Raw genomic sequence first — 21,710 nt, forward strand, 5'->3', positions numbered from 1 at the left:
TTCCAATCTGCTTTGCAGTCTTGACTGCCAAGTTATCAGGGTGAATGTTCTTGTAATTAAAAAAAGATTGCCATTCTTAGTTTTTATGTGTTAACGATATCAAAAGTGTCAACAGAATTTACTTAACAAGTTTCTTCGCTCCTGTTATTTCTTACAACAGCCGTGTGAAAAGATACAAATCTGTTTTAAAATTGACTTTTAATTTATTCTGTTTGATAGGTATTATTAGCATGTTCCCATTATCAAATACTATTCATGTATACACAGTAATTATCAAAAGAAATATGAAGAAAAACATCTGTCATCCTAATAACTAATAATTGTCTTATACATACACACTATTAATGGCATTGTTCGTATTCATTTCTTTCTTATGTCTTGAGAAAACCTGATGATTTGCTTGAATATGTGCATCATTATAACAAAATTCAAGAAACTCCAGGGATCTGTAAATGCCGAGGAGTTTATTTCCATACCACATGGTCTCAAGAGACTCTTAAAACAAGACCAGTTACAGTTTAGTATGCCCAGAGTTCTCAGTGCTTTTCCCCAAAGAAGGGAAATTTTTAATAGACACAGTACATATTCAGTTGAACTATTTGACAGCCATTTAAAAACCCTTTTGTACAATCAATGCAAAGATACCGACATTAAAAGTACAGTACAGATAAATTCACAATCATAATAACAGTGAAAGAGATTGAGATCTAGACAGTGAGAGTACTGAAGCATCGTGTACATGCACTAAAGTGCTAACAATCTAAAGACATGCAGATCTTGAGTGTATGTTTACTGTACAGCTCACTTCCAGTCTTCCTCCTCCCTTTTCTAAACATTTTATATTCTCTATATTCCCTTCTAATTTAAGATAACTTTACTCAACCAGTTCAAGGGTTTCCTTCACTAACAACATTTACTGCTTCAGTCATGCTAAAGCACCTTTATGAAATTTCATTTTTTTTAAATGAAACCAAAATGAATAAAATTAAGAAATCTGATATTAAACCAAGGAGGCGGAAAAATAGCCAAATAACCTAAATCTCAACAGTGCAAACGTATTACAAGGCAGTCAGCAGTTAAAAGAGCAAGAGAGAGAACAGAATCACTGTCTCTTCGAAAACAAAATTTATTTATTTAAAATCTTACCTTTATCTGTATAATTTTTAGATTCTTTTAGTTAATATACTGTGTGTAGAAAAGATGGTGCCAAAAATAGTTTTCTGAGCTATGAAAAAATAAGTTATTAACAGGCACATTAGCTGTTTCATTCTAGAAACATCACGGTTTCTCTAGTTGTATACTAAGAAGCTGCATTCTAGAACATTCTTTGAACACTGGAACTTGATCTCTTCTCACTGATAGAGACTGGCCATGATAATGGATCCATCATACAAAAGATAGTAAATTTATTATATGATAATTCATGCAGGTTTGTGTCATTGGTTTGAATTCTCTAATAGCAGTTCTTGATTTACATAGTCTTCTGAAGTGAGGCAGTAGGAGAATGTAAAGCCCAACGGGAAGGTGGGCGCTGATTTGCTGGTCTTTCAGGTCTGGAGAAGCAGGATTCTAAGGATGGAGCTAGTGCAGAACAAGGTAGTTCCTTTATTGTGAGAAAAATTAAAAAGAACAAATTTACTAATTCATACACTGCACAAGGGAGGAAAACAATATTTAAATATGTACATATATAACTTGAAAAAAGCAGTTTTGCATATTATTTTGAAATGTTCAGTCTGTTCCACTTACAGAATAAAAGAAATGATGAAAAGAGTTGTATGTTGTAAAGCAATGTGTAACCCTTTATATTCTCATAATCTTCAGCTCTCAACAGTCCCAGTTAACAAGGATAATGTTAATAAGATGCTGGGATTGTACGTCAGCAATTTCTAGAGAACTGTCGCTTACATGGACTTAAATGATCTGATAATCATTCATTCACATTCTATAACCACATAAATAAACAAAACAAGATAATGGTAAAATTCAGTCTTACCCACAAGATTGAAGAACAGTATCATAGTTGTATAGGATAAAGGGTGTCACTAATTATGCTTTCCTACAAATTTTCTAGCCAGCTGAGGGTAACTTCTAAATTTGCGATCCCCATCCAAAAAGAGGACACAAATTGCTATTTAAATTTCATCTGATCATACATACATCATGCAACCATTCACTTAGGGTCAAAATACACACACACACACACACACACACACTTACACTTATATATGTTTGGCATCGGTCCAGGTTATCTGAAGAACCTGAGGGCATGCTGTGAACCCAGTCAGTCAAAGATGTTCGGCTGATGGGGTCCAGAAGAAGAGCCTTTTCTGCCATGTCTCCTCTCCTTTGGAACATCGTAGCCCTTAAGGTGAGATCCACACCCACTCGTTTCATCTTCGGTAACAGCCTGAAGACTTGACTCCACCAATTGGCCTGGGGACCCATTCTGGAGATGGCTATTTGATTAGGAATGATCCCACCTCTCTCTGTGTATTTCATGTTCCCTTCTTCCTCATCTTTTAATGCGTTTTATTTTTGTTTTTATTCTTTTAATGTGTACTAGTTTTAATGTATGTAAGTGCCCCAGAATGGTCTCTAATGAGATGGATGGTACATAAATTTAATAACCAAACAAATAAATATCCTGGAAAATGATGCGTGCACACACACACATATGTCCGTACACACACACACCTTCATATTTTTTTTTTTTTTTTTTTTTTTAATTTGATTTATATGCCGCCCTTCTCCGGAGACTCAGGGCGGCTTACAATGCGTTTAGCAATAGCCTTCATACTTTTGTATATTTATACAAAGTCAGCTTATTGCCCCCACAAACTGGGTCCTCAATTTACCTACCTTAGAAAGGATGGAAGGCTGAGTCAACCTTGAGCCTGGTAAGATTTATTGTCATTGTTATGAAATCTAGCTAAAATATAAAATGTAGCTAAAATAGATGACCAGATTTATTTATTTTACATAAAACCTCATCCCCAGCATCCGTAAGTAATTCTGTATTATGTTGGCTCTGAGTTAGGCTATTTAAGAATTACAGTCTTCAAATTAAAATATAATATTTAGTTGAAGAACAGACAGAATGTAATAACTCTTAGTATATTAAATTTGAACCAAAGAGCAACAGGCTCTGATATTCAGGTAGTCCTTGACTTACAACGGTTCATTTAGTGACCATTTGAAGTTACAACAGCACTGAAAAAAGTGACTTATGACCACTGCAGCATCCCCATAGTCACATGATTTATATTTGGATGCTTGACAACTGTCTCACGTTTATGACAGTTGCAGTGTCCTGGGGTCATGTGATCACTTTTTGCAACCTTCTGACAAGCAAAGTCAACGGGGAAACCAGATTAATTTCACAACTGTGTTACTAATTTAACAACTACAGTGACTCAGTTTATTATTTATTTTATTTATTTTTGCGATTTATATGCCACCATTCTCTCGAAGGACTCAGGGCGGCTTACAACAACAATCAATAATACAAATCACAAAATAACAAAATAAGTTAAAAACCCCTTAAAAATCATATTTAAAATTATTACAGTTTGTGCAACCCCTAGCAGATCAAGTTATTTGACGGAAGAGCCACATCTTCAGTTCGCGGAGAAAGGAGAGGAGGTCCGGGGCTATCCTGAGTTCGGTGGGCAAATCATTCCAGAGGGTCGGCGCTCTGACAGAGAATGCTCTCCCCCTGGAGCCCGCCAGTTGACATTGTTTGGCCGACGACACCCTGAGGAGGCCTGCTCTGTGGGAGCGCACGGGACGGTGGGAAGAAGGCAGAAGATGGTCCTGCAAGTACCCTGGGCCTAAGCCATGTAGTTAACAAATGTGGTAAAAAAAATCATAAAATGGGGCAAAACTAACTGAACAAATTTGTCACTTAGCAACATAAATTTTGGCCTCAATTGTGGTCATAAATTGAGGACTACCTGTATCACAAATCATCATCACTAATTTAAAATACTCTTAAGGTGTACATCTCCACCCCAGGCCATCCAACGATGCCCTTGAAGTGATGTCCCGGTGCCTGAAGGCTGTGCGGGTCTGGATGGGGAGAAACAGGCTTCAAGTCAACCCTTCCAAGACCGAGTGGCTGTGGCTTCTGGCATCCTGATATAGCCAGATGGTGCCATCGCTGGCTATTGGGGGTGAGTTACTGGCCCCCTTGGAGAGGGCTCACAACTTGGGCGTCCTCCTGGATGCACGGCTGTTTTTAGAAGAGCATATGATGGCCCTGGCCAGGGAGACTTTTCATCAGGTTCACCTGATTCGCCAGTTGCGTCCTTTTCTGGATCGGGACTCCTTACGCACAGTCACTCAGGCTCTCATCACTTCCCGCCTGGACTACTGCAATGCTCTCTACATGGGGCTCCCCTTGAGGAGCACCCGGAGGCTCCAACTGGTGCAGAATGCGGCCACGCGGGGGATTATGGGATTATGCCACTCCCATGTGACACCCCTCCTGCGCGAGCTGCATTGGCTCCCGGTGGTCTTCCGGGTGCACTTCAAGGTGCTGGTTACCACCTTTAAAGCGCCCCATGGCACAAGGCCTAGGTACTTACGGGACTGCCTTCTGCCACCGATAGTCTCCCACCGGCCAGTTCGCTCCCACAGAGAGGGACTCCTCAGGGTGCCGTCTGCCAGGCAATGTTGGCTGGCGACCCCCAGGGAGAGAGCCTTCTCTGTGGAAGCACCTGCCCTCTGGAACGACCTGCCCCCAGAGATACGTAGGATACCAGATCTCCGTGCTTTTCGCCGTGCCCTCAAAACTTTTTTATTTCACCAAGCTGGGCTGGTGTAACCCCCCCCCCCTTAGATATTTTAATTGTAATGGATTTTAGTTGGGATGTTTTAAATCTGGCCCAAAATTTGTTTAATTCTTTTAATAATTTTAAATTTTGTATTGGATGTTTTTTATTCTTGGCTGTTCACCGCCCTGAGTCCAGCAGGAGAAGGGCGGTATAAAAATTTAATAAAATAAATAAATAAATAAATAAATAAACCATTGCTAATCAACACATACTACTAATAGAATCATCATGTTGCTTTCATATAGATAACTTTTAGTTCTGTCAACCCAAATTTCATTTTATCTACAGTTCCAGTTAAAGACAATCTTAGATATTTTTGTATTTATGAAAAATCAACATCTTCCTTATTTCTCCCACAACTCTTGATTATTGTTCATTTAAAAAATGGAGACAGTACAATTAAACAATACTGTAGATATAAATTTGGTGCCACATTTGGAATTTTTATTTAAACAGTTCCAGATTGTTTCAAGTTGGAATCTGCAGCTGTGTAAATTTGCTCTGCAACTTGAGTATATTAAAGAGGAAAACTGGAAAATTAAATGTCATGGAAGGTTATTCAATTGTTAAATTATATTAGCACAATATCAAGACCTACTTTTGTTTGAAAGATGTAATATTTTACAGTGGCAGTTTATTTATATTTCAGAGCCGATAATGATTGTTAACAAGGATTGAATTTTCACACAGAACAGACCATTTTGCACACAGTGTGCTGCGATGTAAAATAAAGTTCAGAGGTGTAAAATTATAAAAGCAGAATTTCAAAAGCCCTTGAGCTTTTCCCTTAAAAATCTAAAAGGAAAAAAGTGTTGGATTTGCTGAGTTAAAGAGGTGTGTTCACGAAGTTCAAGTTCTTTTGCAGGTGAGAGTGACATGATAAAAATGCAAGATAAAAATGTACCCAGCAACATATAAAATAGAATCTTTTAACACACAGGTAGGATTATGGAATGGCAAGTACCAAAAACACAAGTTAAATAAAGTGATGGATTTTTTTTTTCTACTATGTTATAAATATGGAACAAAGAAGGAATACAGGAAATGTTGCTTGATAAGGTGATTTGAAAGAGACCAAATACTATCCTAACTTGTTTATTCAAAGAGAAGTCCCATGAAAATTCAGCATGTTCATGCAGTTCCATACAGAATGGTACACAGGAGAAAGAGCATATGGAAGCAGAAGATGTTATGAAATGAAGAAAGAGAAAATTGTTGTGCTTATACTGCTGTCTTTAAACTACTTCAATGATCAAGTGCTTTTGCAGAGGAAAAAAAAAATCAAACACTTTCTGAACAATGTCTGAAAATGAGCAGGAAAGATGGTATATAATTCTCACATGTATGCTATATTTCTCTGAAGCTGCTGGTGTTGGAGAGTCAAGCTTTCAACAAGAGCTAAAGATATAGTAATCAGTCTTCAAGATCTCTTCACCAGTATTTAAATGGAATGGCATGAATGTAGTGCAGCTAGGATTTTTTAAAACAAATCTATAAACTTTTTGTCTTAAAAGCTTTTCAAGAAACAATGAAGATAAGAATACAGCCACCTACGCATTTCTAAGGCATTCATGATTGCTGTATCAGGTGTTATTCTGTGGCTTATTTCCTGACTGCTTGTTCCTTTACTCTTGATAATTGATTCTAAAATGCTGAAGCTATCATGGGGTGGGTGGAGGTACTTTTGAGTCAATATTGGCTGGTGATTGCCTGGTCTAATCACTGCATTTTTCAGATTTCAGAAATGGTTTGCCAATGCCTTATTTCTAGGGCTGAGGGGGTGTTACTGGCCTAACATTACTCAGCTGATTTTGCACCTAAGTCAGAACTAGAACTCACAGTCTGATTTCTAGTCCATTGCTTTAACCACTATGCCAAACTGGCTCACTACCCAAAACTGATTCTTAGAGGCTATCTACCAGTTCAATGACTTTGTTGTCAATTTTATGGTTGGTTGTTGGTATTCTTTAATTTTGTTCCTTGACCTTTAGTACTAGGCCTGGCAGATCTCTTGCATTTTCAGCCTTTAGAGTAGGGCCAATAGCATAGTTCAGGTTATTGATGTTTCTTCCTCCAGTTTTTAAAACATGCTAATCTTCCAGTCTGACTTCCCAACATATAGGTTGAATAAATAAGGAGCAAATATATAGCTTTGTCTCTTTTCTTTTATCACTCTGGAGCCAGTATATTTTGCCATTTTCTGTCTGTACTATGGTTTAGGAGTGTGTATAAGTTTCACATGAGGACAATGAGATGTTACAGGATTACTATTTTTCTGAGCATATTCCATAGCTTGATGTGATCAAAACAAGGCCTTTCTATAATCAATGAGTCAAAGGAGCCTTGGTAGTACAGTGGTTTAAAGCACCCTGTTATTAAGACCAGCTGCCTGCAATTACTGCAGGTTCGAATCTCGCCAGGCTCAGGGTTGACTCGGCCTTCCATCCTTTCTAAGGTAGGTAAATTGAGGACCCAGTTGTGGGGGCAATAAGCTGACTTTGTATAAATATACAAAAGGATGAAGGCTATTGCTTAGCACATTGTAAGCCGCCCTGAGTCTCCGGAGAAGGGCGGCATATAAATAAATAAATAAATAAAAATGAAGCACATACAGTATTGACTTCTTTTTGATATTCTTGGCTTTCTCAATTATCCAGTATATCTCAGCAATAATGTCTTGTTTCCCTCAGGTTTTTCTAAACCTAGCTTGAATATTTGATATCTTCTTTCCTATGCAGGTCTCTAACCTGTGTTGGTTGATCTTAAACATTATTTTATTAGCACATGAAATTAATATATTAAATAAATTAATATATTAATATAAATTAAACAATATATAATTATATTGTGCACATTAGATTGGAAGAAATTAGTACATTCTCCTCCTCCTTCATTTAGGTTTCCTAAGCCATACAACTACATTTCCCCCCTTAATATTTTCAATTTTGGTATTCAGTCTTTAATCATAAGGAGGGCATCTTGCTTCTGTGTTATGTTTATTTCAAATTGAATTGAATCATAAAATTCAACAGCCTCTTCTTTTTCTGCATCAGTGGTCGGATTATAAAATTGGATAACTGTAATATTACAGGCTGGACTATGATTTGGTCTGAGATGCTCATGATCTGGCACTCCTTTAATATTTTCTATCCATATGGGTTTATTGATAAAAGTACAGAAGTGATTTACTATTGCCTTTTCCCATGCAGTATGAATTAATTCCTTTGCTGTTGTTACTAAAGTCATCTGCTGCCAGCATCTTCCTATATTGCTATGTTGTTCAGTGTAGGACTCAGGACCAGATGCAACACGCACAGGCCATGGCCACCCCAGCACTGCAAAGGGGAAAAATGTCACGAAACGTCATGTGACGGCAACATGACGCTGCAAGTTTGACACGCGTGGTATAGGTGCTTACTGCTTTAACTGGGCAGCTGGGAGAGCCTTCACCCTTTGGAGAACCCTACTGGGAATGTACACTCTTTGATTCTTCTCTCATACCTCCCAGAAACACTTTTCCCACTCCGCTATGAGACAGCACAACGGGATTTCAGGGGAAAATAACAGGCATACTGGTCTGTAATTTGAGAGTTCTTTTGTGGCTTCTGTCTACTTTAGATATGTCATACATTTTAAGTATTATAAAGGTCTTCTATCCTTCACGCTCTTAATTAGACATAGTTTTAACTGAACCATGTGACATAAATATAACAAAATATGATTGACTGTGAAAAAAGCATATGTAAGCTATTTATTCTGTCTTCCCCATCTACGTTTTCAAGCAGATTATGCTTCTTTCAATGTAATAATAATATACATAACTGGCTTTACTAGAAACATTTGGGATTGGTTTCTTCTGTGAATTGGAACTCTGGAAAAGTTCCCAGGAATCGTAGCTCTTGGATTCCATATGTTTGTGCATACTCTTAGAATGAAATAAGATCATGAGATAATGTCATTCATTTTTCTTATATGTCTTGTTTTCTTTCTATTTTTTTTAAAAAAAGTTAAGTCTCTATCTAATGAAAGCTTTTGCATTGATGAAATTAGGATGCTGTAATGGAATTCATCCCATGAATAAAATGGAAACCTGAATGTCTTTTTAGTCCTTAAATATTAAATATACAGAACCTGTGATTCTTGCCATGTTACTTCTAGCCTTTTGACTTCTAGAGCTGACTTTTACAGACTTTGATCCTATAAATGAATTTATATTATTACCATGCAAACAGTAAAGTATAGCATTGTGTCTATAGCTGATGATTTGCAGTGATTTGAAACTGCAAATCACCTAGTGGATGCAAAAATGATTGGGAAATACAAAATAGCAAAGATAAAACATATTCCTTTGAACATTCAATATGCCTATTATGGAAGAACCCTAAATCTAGCATATTTCTGAAAACTATGTTTCATGGAATGAATCTGGTTTAAGATGAAACACTTAGATTGTATGATTTTAGAACAGTCATATAAATAATGATCCATAAGAACTATTTTGACGACAATCCAGGACTCAAATGCTTGCTAGCCATTTCAAATCCAATGCCGCTTTTTGCTAATATCAGCAATGCTGTTGCTTATGCACTTTATATTTTTCCGTCAAGTAAAAGTTGTTGTTTTTTCTTCTTTTTTTTTAAGTAAAGACTTTTGGAAACAAAGGTAGGAAAGACTTACAGTACTGAGGCAGGCAGGGTTAGGGTCCCCAAGGGGCAGTTAGTAAGACAGATTGGTTCTGGACACAGACAAGACAGGGGAAAAAAAGCAAGCAGATTGGAATGAATATTTAAACAAGAAACTTTTAATCAGCATTGAAGCACTCTCCAAATTTAATTTATTAGTACCTTTTTTAAAATTAGCAAAGCTAGAATATAGAAGAGATAAACTTAACTTTACATTTAGAAAACAAATGCGACCACACCCTAATTGGAAAGTATGATTGTAAAGAGTACATATAATTTTTAGAAACTGTTACAACTTTCATTTAAATCAGAATTCATTCCAAATGAGAAAGTTTCTCTTCTAACCCTGCCCCTCCCCCGCAAGATAAGGAAAAGTGTATTATATGGTACTATGTCTAGTAGACATGAATTTACCATTTTATTTTTTGCATCTGAGATCTATTTAGTAAAGAGAAAATGAAATATAAGGTAAAGAAAACAATATATTACCAGATGCTATCCCTATAAAATTATGTCAGAGGTTAAAACAGCAAAACTATGTTATTAGGAAGATAACATGGAGAAGAAAAAGAACACTACATCAGCTAGCCTTTTTGTCAGATAATATTACTTTCTTCAACTTTCTTCAGATTCTTGAAAAAAAATCTGATGACTGATTTTTTTCTAGCTCAAACTGGAAAAATGTTTTTATTTAATTTAAGAGTAAAAAATTCAGTGTTATCAGTACTGCAGCTTAATACTTATCTTAATACTATAATTTTAATGTAATGAAATGATTATCCAACTACTTTTAAAACTGCAATTTATTATCTAATCCTTCGCACAAGTTAAAGAATGCCTACTCCTAAGCATTTTATATATCTATATATATCAACATCTACATCTATTCCTGTCTATCTATCTATGTGTATGTTTGAACATATATATACACACGTACAGACAAAATACATATCTGCATTTCTCAGACGTGCCTATGTTTTATCAAATATCACAGAATGTTTCCTAACTGAATCATTTTAAGAATGCAGTGCGAAATCACATAAATGAAATACTAAAAACCTCTTAAATAGCATTCCATTCAAACATTCAGAATAAGCAAGACCCATGCTAGAACAGCAGAATTGTCCTTCAAAATAATTGATTAGTAAAGAAAAATAATAAATTTTCCAACAAACAAAACGTATGTCTGACAAAGCATGGCTTTACTTCACACAGAATGCCATTTTAGACTGCAGCCTAGAAATTCTGAATGGAAGCCACAGCTGTAAAAACTTTGCAATAAGTGGATACTTATTATAAGCTTAATCACACAGCACTTTTTGAAAATCTATATTCTGATGCTTTATTTTTCAAAGCTTGCATTTAAAAATTTACACGTTTAGAAAATTTAAGTTACTATAGCAGCAGTACATGGGAACAAAGAATGAAATTAATAGGACATTGTCCTAAAAAAAGATTTGTAAATAGACTTAATTAGCATAATTCTTGCAGTTAGTCAATCTAATAAATTGAAGGTAGTCCTGTTCTGAATGGATTTGCACTGAACATGTTCAGAGTTTGGGAGGGCTTCTTGATATACAATTATCACTGGATTTACATTTGATGGTTGTGATCAGGAACACATTTACACAATTGCAATTAAAATACAATTACCGTCCAAAAAGATGACCCACCTTGAAAAGAAGCCCTATGACGTTTTTGAGCACATGCAATCAAATTAAGCCCCACCCACAAAATTAGCCCTAATTAAGACCCCACCCACCCCAGGGTTCAAGGGGTGGGTGAGGCACACAGGTAAAAAATAAGCTAGGGTCGGGATGTGGGGGGTGGAGCTGCCCTACTTACCAGGCCTCGCACACCCGAACACCTGCCTTGCCTTCTTCTACGGCCGCTTGCCACCACTCACACACATCGCCCTGGCCTCCGTTTTGCTTTCAGATGCCTGCCAGAAGGCATCTGCAGCCGATAACAGAGCTCCAGATTGATCCAGAGCTCTATTATCGGTTGCAGAGGGCTTTCCAGAAGGCATCTGCAGCCGATAACAGAACTCCTGATCAATCTGGAGCTCTGTTATTGGCTGCAGATGCTTTCTGGTAGGCATCGTAAGGTGAAACAGAGGCCGGGGCAATGTATGCAAGTGGCGGCAAGTGGCCGCGAAAGAAGTGGGCCAGTAGCATGCTCCTGTTGTCAGTGCCATTGCTGCGAGGTGAGTCAATAATTAGAACCCTCCAAAAAGAAGGTCTAGCAGTTTTTTCAGGGGTAAAAAGAAAATAAGGCCCAGCCTTCTTTTTGGAGAAAAACGGTACCAACCTTTCTAAACTAGTCCTGTTCAATTATTGTTATCTACACCTGATCACAACTTGTACTGACTACTAAAGTGTGTTTTATATAGGACTAAACCTTGAGAAGTGTTTAGAAATTGCAACTGGTGCAAAATGTAGTGGCTGCCAGGCTTCAAGCTGCTACAAGTTGCAGAGGTCAATGATGACTTTTTCAAAAGAAATTTGCACTAGTTATCAATTTCCTGATAGGTACATTTTAAGGTGCTGGTGTAGCCTTCTAAAGCCCAAACATTTAAAACCTAGTTTTCTGAGGTACCATGTCTCCAATTGTGAATCACCTCTCCAATCGGCAGAAGTATCTTTTTTGATGAGCCATTATTGGATATATGGGAATCCTGTGTGATTCACTGATTCTTGAATATATTGTCCAAAAAGAGAATATATTTATTTGGCTCACACATTTTAGAATTTAGACAAATGGCATGGACAGCCAAGCTTTCAATTGTTCATAATATTAATGCTTAATTTTAATATTCCTTTTAGTTATATTAATTTTGTTATGTTTTGTACAACTTTATTGTTGTAAGTTAGAAGTGTTGGAATAAACAGAAATGCAGTATATAAATAAAAAAACAAAATACACATAGAAAAAACAATATACACTTGAGAGAAAGACAAATTGAATTCAGTAATTCTTCTAAGAAAACATCCATAGAATTGCACTATAAATCAATTTGTGTGAAGCTGTTCCCATCTTAACAAGGTCCAGTAAGAAACCATTATAACAAGAATCACTGCATTAAAAATAATCAGCTGTGCTTCCCCCTTATTTATGACAATTTGATAAATGTTTAGGGAACTTGTGAATATAAAAGTATCTTATTTTTATATGAATTTATTTTTGAATTTGATAAAGGTAGGCAATATTTAATTAATAGAAACATTAAATACTTCTAAGACACCATTAGAGCTGTGGTGGCACAGTGATTAGAATGCAGTATTGCAGGTTGACTGTGTCCACTGTCAGAAATTCGATCCTGACAGGCTCAAGATTGACTTAGCCTTCCATCCTTCCAAGGATGGAAGGCTGATAAAATGAGGATCCGGATCGTTGGGGGCAATATACTTAGAGGGCTAAAAAGCGCTACAAAGCAGTATATATGTTCTAAGTCTAAGTGTTATTGCTATTAAATATACATTAATCTATTAGTCTAAATTAGAGATATTTTCTATTACTGTCCATTAAAGGTTGACTAGCTTTATGCACTTCAAAAATAAATATACTAAACTGAGTTTAGCTATTATAATGAAATTTCATCAGAGCCATGTATCCTATATACTGTAATGTAGCTCCTCTTCTTCCATCCCTAAACCTAAACATTTTTATTTGGAAAAGGACATTTTACTCTGCTAGAATATGCCAATTCAACTACAACTAGTGCCTCTCAACTACATGACCTAGAAGACTCCATTTGCACTTCCTTTCTCCACATTTCTCTACATTACCTATACCAGTTTCAGTGTACTACTGTTTGAATTCTGCACTAGTTTGGAAACTAGTTTAGTTTGAAAACTAAGTTAGCAAATATACAGTATATAGTTCAAAGATCAGATTTGTTTTCAATCTGATAGTTTATTGTAACCTCACATTCAATTCTGCTTAATCAATGTACATTCTAGGGAGCCATTCCTTGCAGCTAAGTTATCTTAGGATGGTGTAAAATGGGAGCATAGTGTGATATCTAAAAAACATTTCTTAAATGCTATATTGAACTTTCCTGAACTTTGGATCTTTTAGATATGTTAAACTTCATTTCCATAATCTTCTCCATAATCACACTCTACTTGACATCTCCTACTCATAATGAGTGTTAATAATAATAAAAAAAGTACTAGGGAATTACAATACAAAGCATGTAAAGTGTATTAGGTATTAGGAAACTGCAAGAATTGTTTAAACTACATAGAAAGTAATTGATATTAATATGAACCCTTCAGTTATTCTAACTGAAATCTAACCATACCATACCAAATATGCAAAACATATTTGAAGTTTGAAATTGCAATAGTAGCAATATATATTGATATATTTGCTACCTTCCAGATAGGAAAACCATCACCAGGATATGTAGTCTTGTGAAAAAGTATTCATATCTTTTTCTAATTTTCTAATTTGCTATTTTTTAAATGTATCTTTGCAATTGATTGTTCTCAGAGCTTTATGTAGGAGTCTGATGAAAAACATCACCAGATAGCAAAAGTTGTACAAAATTTATTTTGAGCAAAGCATGGTTTCAATCTGTATGGTGAGAATTTCATTATTACAATAATGAAAGTCAAAGATATTAGATTTATATACCTAAATCAGTCCTGACTGTTCAATGAGCTAATAATAAGTACCCTAGTTATCCCTGTAATTGAATTGATTAAATCAATGAATAATTATTTTTCCCTATTGTTGAATTCCTTTTTTATTAAATAAATGAAGCAAGCACCAACTGTTCAGTAACATTAGGGCCCACATGAAGCTCTGATAATATTCAATGTCAAAGAAATGCAAGAATTCCAAGAGAGTGAATTTTTTTTTCACAGAATTATGTTCATTTTAGAAATCCAATGTCAAGTGCTCTGCGATTTATCATTTGGAAACATTATGTCTCCAAAAACCCATTTGGAAAGTAATGCTGTTATCAAGTTCTTCAAAAATTCACAACATACATAATAGCAATCAATTTCTTTTTGAGTCAAAACAATGTAAGTATTAAGCCGCACTTACAAACTACATTTCTAATTTGTTTTACTATGATAAGCATAAAACTTATTACCTCAATGGATCCTGGTTCAACTGTGACTATTTCTTTTGTGTGGTGGTTTTCATTGCTAAGACTTGGAGGGGTATGTGAAGCTAAGGCATTCTCTATAAATTTCTTGTTCAGGATTCTGGCAGCATTTTCTGTTAGCATGTATCCTGGTGGAGCAGATAAATCTTGCCTGATACTTGTAATTTCACCTGTTTCGTCTTGTTGTGGTTCTGTACCCAAACGGAGAGGACTGGGTGACCTGCCCCGCATATCTGTGCACATATCTTGCATAGACCCAAGTTCTGCCCTGGGTTCTGCTGATCTTGACCGGCTGCTGGACCTGGAGCATCTTTGGAAAGTATCATAAGTGATAGGGGTATGGTCAATGATATTGAATAGACTAGAGAGGCCATCATTTATTGTAGTGTGAACTGGACTCTCTCTTGTAGTGGTGGATCTTGCCCAAGCAGATTCACTAAATCCTTTCTGAGGTGTGCTTGGTAATGTCCGGTTAATTGGCTGATCTGTTTTGGAACAAACTTTTTTCTGTAATTTTGGGGAGCCATATTTTGGAGAGCAACATGTTCGTTCATATTTGCCCTGGACCTTTTCAATAGCAGTATTCATTTGCCTGCTTCTTAAACTTCTTGATGGTGATGAAATAGGTGTAGAGCCCCCCTTTGGTGTCAGACATTTATGTGGACTGCTAGTGATTGTACGCAAAGTGTCTGTCTGTAAGCCCACATTGATAGTTTGAGTAGTCTGGGTCCCCATTGTTCTCATTCCATTAGTTTGACAAGCTGTGTCTCTGAATTGAAGATCTGTTGAGCTCGAATGTATTGCATTTCTGACAGAAAAAGCTACCTCTTTCATATCATCACTCATGTTTTTTGACAGCTCCAGATTGTGCAAGGATGAGGCAAAACCCATTGTAGTACAGATTGGACGTTCAATTGGATGAAGGCCAGTTTCTAGGAAATCATTATGATGTTTGGAGAGGTCACAGGACCATCTTCCAAACACTTCTGATGAAGCACTTTTGATCTCACCCACATTTCCTTTAGCTTTGGTCACGGGAAACAAAAAGTCCGTCTCAGGCTGATTTTTCCCTTCACTACCAGGGACAAGTGAGTTATCAAACCTTCGAACCAATGGTGGACTATGGAAGACTCTAACTCCTATTTTTTCTGTGACAATGTGACTTCTTGGTGATTGTTTCTGGCAGTGTTCAGGACTTGTCATGGTGTTAGTTGTCATAGTAACACTTGTGGTAAGATACCATGAAGATGGCTGGAATGGATCTGAAACAGATTTATTTCCTGCCTTTCCTATCTCTGTCCTTTCTGCCCATGTATCTGAAGACCTTTCTAAAGTTCCACTCTGGCTTCCGGTAGTGTTGTAATCCCAATTTTTGTTAAATTCCTCTATGTATTTCAAATCATCAGGGGATAATGGAGGTGTTGTATCTTCTTTGGTGTTAGAGGATGGTATAGTCTTTTCAGGAAGAAAGGGAGAAATGTCCATCAAACGCTTGAACTCTGACATGGAGGAAACTGACATTGCCCTGAAGGAAGGAAGGAAGGAAGGAAGGAAGGAAGGAAGGAAGGAAGGAAGGAAGGAAGGAAGGAAGGAAGGAAGGAAGGAAAATATGAAAATCCTTTAAAAGATACTGGTTCATTCCTACTTTAAACTGTGGATTTCATTTTAAACTCTGAATGCTTGTATATAACAAAACAAAAACAAAAAACCAACACAGCTACCAAACAACTGTCATGGAAAGATTCTAATAATTTTCAAATACATCTGAACTCACTGCAAATGTAGGTAAATGTGTTAATATATTACAGAGTTCGTTTGTGATTTCATTCTTTTGTCTTTACTCACCTTTGTAGATTTCCCTTGTGCATTTCTTCTTCCTGGAGGAAAATTAAGAGTTAATTTTGGATCTTGCATATATATGCATCAGTGGCTGTGTTTGCATTAGTTTACTTAATTGTTGGGATATATGAAAATCCTTTGAATAATGTATCAAAATCCTTTCTATATAATGGCTTCTGAGAGGATTTTGATGCCCTGATAGTTCACATAGAAAAGTGTAAAAAGTTCTAGACAATTATAGAATTTGTAATCCTTTAATTCAATATCATCAGGGAGGGGACAGGATACAAAAGGATTCATTATTTTTGGGGCTCATAGCACCTCAAAGTTTGAAAAAAACCCATCAAAACACATTTGGAGCTTTATTAGTATTAATAGCATAATGCCTCTTTCAAAAAAATGTATGACATAAGAGTAGCATCTTTTTTTAATCTTTTGTTTTGAAGAAAACTCAATAATCCGCTACCACAGCAATATTATGAATGCCAATAATATATTCTCTATGGATAAAGAAAGCCCATTTCCCAAATTAAAAAAGCCCCAGAACCCTAGACCGAAAGGCAGTAGTAGGACTTCTTCTGGTGCTGTAAAATAATTGGTCAGAATAATTCTTCGATATTTAATTTTTGGTCTGGGTTAAAAGCACTCTTGAAAAGTTTACTGAATGGCATGACTAGATTCCAAGTAAATCTATTTGACTGACAACTCTAATATGGATGGAGATATGACTAAGTCAGCAATGCTTTTTATGCTTCGAATTAATCAAGTTTCCCGGTATCCTTTCAGATTCCATTTTTGTTCTGAAGCTGAATGAACCAAACTGAATTACAAATGGCCAAATTCTGTAAAGCAGAACCTGGCCTTTTTTTTTTTTTTTTTTTGTCAGCGGACAGGACTAGCCAGATAATTCTCACACACTTTGGTTTCAGGACCCTTTTATATTCTTAGAAATGACTGAGGACCCCAAAGTGTGTAGGTTATATCTATCTATGTTTACTGTTTTAGAGATTAAAATGAGAAATTTTATTTTCATTTATTTAACTTTGTTGACCCACGGAGAGTCTTGGAGACCTCTTTGAGGACTACTGGACTAAACCAATAAGGTGCACTGGCTTACAGAAAACAGCCTGAAAAGATTTGTAAGAGCACACAGAAGGTCAATGGAAGAATAACTCCATTTGTGACTAAAAGGTTGTTTAGTTCAAAAACAAAGCCAGTTTCTCTATATTCACTTTAGCCAGGAGAGATAGCTTTAATGAAAGGCAGCTCAAGGCACCGCACCCATTCTACCAGGAAGCTTAGACTGGGAGCTTTACTATTCAGTTTCAGGTATCACATGTGTATGGCTACTGCTGGAATTTCCCACCAATTAACTACTATTTGTTTTGGAACCTTGAGAATATGATAGTGAAAATGACAAGTAATGGTAGATATATAATTAGATTTGAAAGTGAGACCCATTGCCAGCATGGACTCCTACAGATCACACAAAATGCAAAATAGCAACTGCCTTGGCCTTCAATTAAATTTGTAGGCAAACTTTTAAATTATGTTAACATCTGTTAGAATATTTCTGCTCCAAAAGTTGCCATCCACAAAAATCTAGCATGAGTATCTCCTATGGAATGTTCTTTTTCTCTTCCAATGAAATTCACCACTTCACCAGTCAGTGTTCCCCATAGAGAACTTTCCTACCTTCCCAAGAACATCTCGTTCTGGTACTATGATAGATAAGATTCTTAAGTCCATGGAAGGACTTATATTTGCCATAGAACTGCAAACTCCTCTAAAGAAAGATACATCTAATTTTCTCCAAATTAGAATCCCCTTTCCCTAACTTATCTTGTATTCTGAAATTTGACTTAAAATGGTTCAGGAAACTTTTCACATATTAACATTTGTTTTTGTGTGTGTACATATGTGTTTGTGTGTGTGTGTGTGTGTGTATGTATACACACATACACACATGCACATACATACATATCTGTATTGCACAATGTTTGGGAAACCCTTTCACTTTGATTTAGCTTATTTGCTTAAGGATGCAAATACCCAAATAAATAAAATAAATATTCAAACATTAATGTGTATTAAGAATATCCACAAGATCAGACTGCCTAGAGAGTAATATAAGAAGGTGTAATGTTATGTTTAACATTAGGTTAATTTCCCATTATTTGCAGTTTCACTACTGTTCTTTAGACATATTATATGACTATGTTACTGCTTTGTTTTTGTATTAATAAGGCTTATACTTTAAACACTCTTGATATTTGATTTCAGTTCATAGTACTTAATAAAAAATAAAGATCAGAATGAAGTTGTCACTGGCTTATAAACTATAGGCATTTGATGAAAATATTTGTCACAATAGCAGTTTTAATTGTCATATAATTGATAGCATAAAAGTGAAGCCACATTACCTCATTTACACAAGTTAACAACGTCTCCTGTTCCATTATCTGAGATTGTGGTTCATTAGAATCATCTGGAGAATCGAGGGACAAGGTATCTAGAAATAAGTTTTCTGTGGCAGTGCATCTGTCACTTTCCTTCAATTTAGACAGTGATCGATCTTCAAATTGCATGGTTTCTGAATCAGAATAGGACCTTGTCCCCAATGGATGAGGCACATGATGGCTCCCTTGGTGTGAAAATGAATGAAAGGCAGTTTCTTTTGAATCATAAAGAATGCTGTCCCCCCTTGATGGATTTACTTTTGGAGGCTGAGAAAGAGATTAATAATGGACAAGACATTAATACAGAGACTTAAGAGTTCTTAAGAGAGATAGAAAGTATGCAAGGTCTTCCTCGGTATTTCAGGCTACTTTTATCTTTTTTTAATATTAGCATTATTTATATGAAACTTAATTATTGTACCCAGCCTAAATAAAAGTAGAGGTTAAAATTGTACAGTGTCTATGTTAAAGTATCTGAATAAATGCTGGAAAGAATTGCACTACTATTATTACATTAAAACACCACTTTCCTATAGTTGCTGTAGGATAAAAATTGGAGGGGGTAAAATTAATGTGGTAAACCAATGAATTCCTCCTTGCAGGCACTCCTATCGCAGTTCGGGTGGAAAAATTAATCCCTGCAAAAGTATTCTATTTAGACTGTTATGTTTTCTATTGATAGTATGCCATGGATATCATATTGAGTGTATATTGAACATCATTCCACTTGGAGTTAGTACCACCATTTAGGATAGTCAAACCCTTTCTAGATGTATACTGACATAGGGTGACTCTGAGTGCTGACTAATCTGAATTGTATACACTGAATTTAAAACCAATCTAGGCATTTATTATTTGGCATTGAGTTTTATGTTTACCTGTAACAACCTGGAATAATAAAAAGCACCACTTCATAATTGGAGAATAACAAAAATGATCTGCAAAACATGTAATATCTTTCAGTCATAGGCAGCATAAAGTTAGATTTGATATGTCTCAGGAGACACTAAAACCGTAAATTTGAAAGAAAGGGAATAGTGTAATTCCTTTAAAATGTAGGTCAACAATATATCAGCTAAAACTACTACCACAAATGAGCCATGCTTTGTATTTTTAGAAATGTTTCTCTTTTCAGTCACCTGACTTAAATTGTCAGAATAAAATGATTAAGGATTGTAAATTTATTTATTTAGTTATTTATTCAATTTCTATGGCCGCCCAACTCAACCAAATGAACTCTGCGAGGTTTACAAAAAAAATATAAAAATAAATAAATAAAACAATTTAAAAAACATGAAAACAATAAAAATCTCAACAAAATAAATAAGTACAAATAGCAACCAGGATTGGTCAACTAATAGTAAAGCCAAGTAATGGGTCCCTTAACATACCAGTTATGCTCTTGGAATGTTAATGTTAAGTCATTATCTGTATAGATTTGCTATATCTACCCTTCCTTCAAAATGAAGGGTCTTCCTTCATTTTATTCTTACACTTATACTTAGTGAATGACTATCCTGGACCAACACCTTAATCACTACCTCATGCTGCCTCCCATTTATTTTGAAATGTTTCAAATTATTACCCTCTTCCCCCCCCCATTCATATTCAGACACTCAATTCACAAATGACCACCTAGCCCTACAAATGTTGTTTCATTGTTAATATATGAGGAAAATTCCAGATTACCAATTGCCAGTCTGTAACATGTTATTGGAAGATAAGCAAAGTATTATATTTTGGAGATTGAAAAACTCAGCTACTGGCAGAAAAGCATTTTTAATATGATTTTAAAAGCCAACGAGAGATATATTGATTGTGTAATATTTTTCCAGGAGTTAAGAAGTTCTATTCATTTCAGCTGTTGTATTCATTGGTGTAGAAATCTACATGACATTTATAAGTACAGTTTGTTTATAAAATAAAATAGTAGTGATTAGGCACATGAATCTTTGGAGGCTATGTATAAACCTTCTTGAACATTCATTATGAAAATCAGGAGCACAAAATCTAGTTTAAATAATTTGTGGGCAGAAATTGAGGCTAGAAAATATTCTCTATGTGAAAATATATATCTGTGTAAAATTTCTATTGAAGAGTAATATAATGTATGGGCAGGATAATCCATTCTTTCATATATTTTTGAAACTGGCCAACAGTGATAAGATTATCTGAAATTTAGCAAGTTTCATCACTGAAATAAATAAGTACTTAGATTATAAGTACTTTAATGAGAATTAAACATTCTAATATTTCCTTCACTTTTTTGTTATAAATGCTGGGAAATGCATAAAAAGGTTTTCTTTGATGAATATGAACATCTTAAACAGATCTGCAGCAACATTACGCATATATTTGGGAACAAAGAAAACATTGTCTAAGATAAGGACTCATAACAAAAATATTTAAAGCAGGCATTTCCGAGACCAAAGTATCCATCTATAAAATGAAGGGAGAGGGGGGAAGTATCTAATAAAGTGAAGGCTAGCCACTGGTTGGTTTTTAACATGGTAGAAGAGGTTGCTGCTTTTGTTGCAAAAGACTATCATGATTGCAAAATCCTAAGTCTCCTGGTTCCATATACAGAGCCATAGAAACTTCAAAATACACTTGTGTTCTCCTATAGCTGACCACCTGTTAGGTAGTTAGGCTGGAGTTTACAAATATTTTCCTGTTTTTACTTGTGATGAGAATCCCATAAAAATAATCACTGTGAATTTTGGTTTTCAACAGTAAATATTTTTTTCTGTCTGAGAAACAAAACAGTATT

General features: G+C 35.6%; 1 protein-coding gene across 2 annotated transcripts in view; it reads right to left on the reverse strand.

The window, feature by feature from the left end:
- Positions 1-443: 443 nt before the first annotated feature.
- MTCL1 (microtubule crosslinking factor 1) overlaps positions 444-21,710 on the reverse strand; it is a 101,484-nt gene continuing 80,217 nt past the window's right edge. Inside the window, exons 12-16 of one of the 2 annotated variants that reach the window (XM_034429478.3) lie at positions 18,905-19,207; positions 16,488-16,519; positions 14,628-16,167; positions 9,516-9,573; positions 1,468-1,603 (exon numbers count right to left, since the gene is read on the reverse strand). In XM_034429478.3, the coding sequence (XP_034285369.2) occupies positions 9,535-9,573; positions 14,628-16,167; positions 16,488-16,519; positions 18,905-19,207 (1,914 nt within the window). In that variant the 3' untranslated portion in view covers positions 1,468-1,603; positions 9,516-9,534. Of the gene's footprint in view, positions 1,604-9,515; positions 9,574-14,627; positions 16,168-16,487; positions 16,520-18,904; positions 19,208-21,710 lie in introns of both variants that reach the window. The other variant, XM_034429477.3, reaches the window with a different exon arrangement.

The sequence above is a fragment of the Pantherophis guttatus genome, chromosome 3 (assembly GCF_059756535.1).
Source record: "Pantherophis guttatus breed Tessera chromosome 3, ASM5975653v1, whole genome shotgun sequence".
In the NCBI taxonomy this organism is placed as follows: Eukaryota; Metazoa; Chordata; class Lepidosauria; order Squamata; family Colubridae; genus Pantherophis; species Pantherophis guttatus.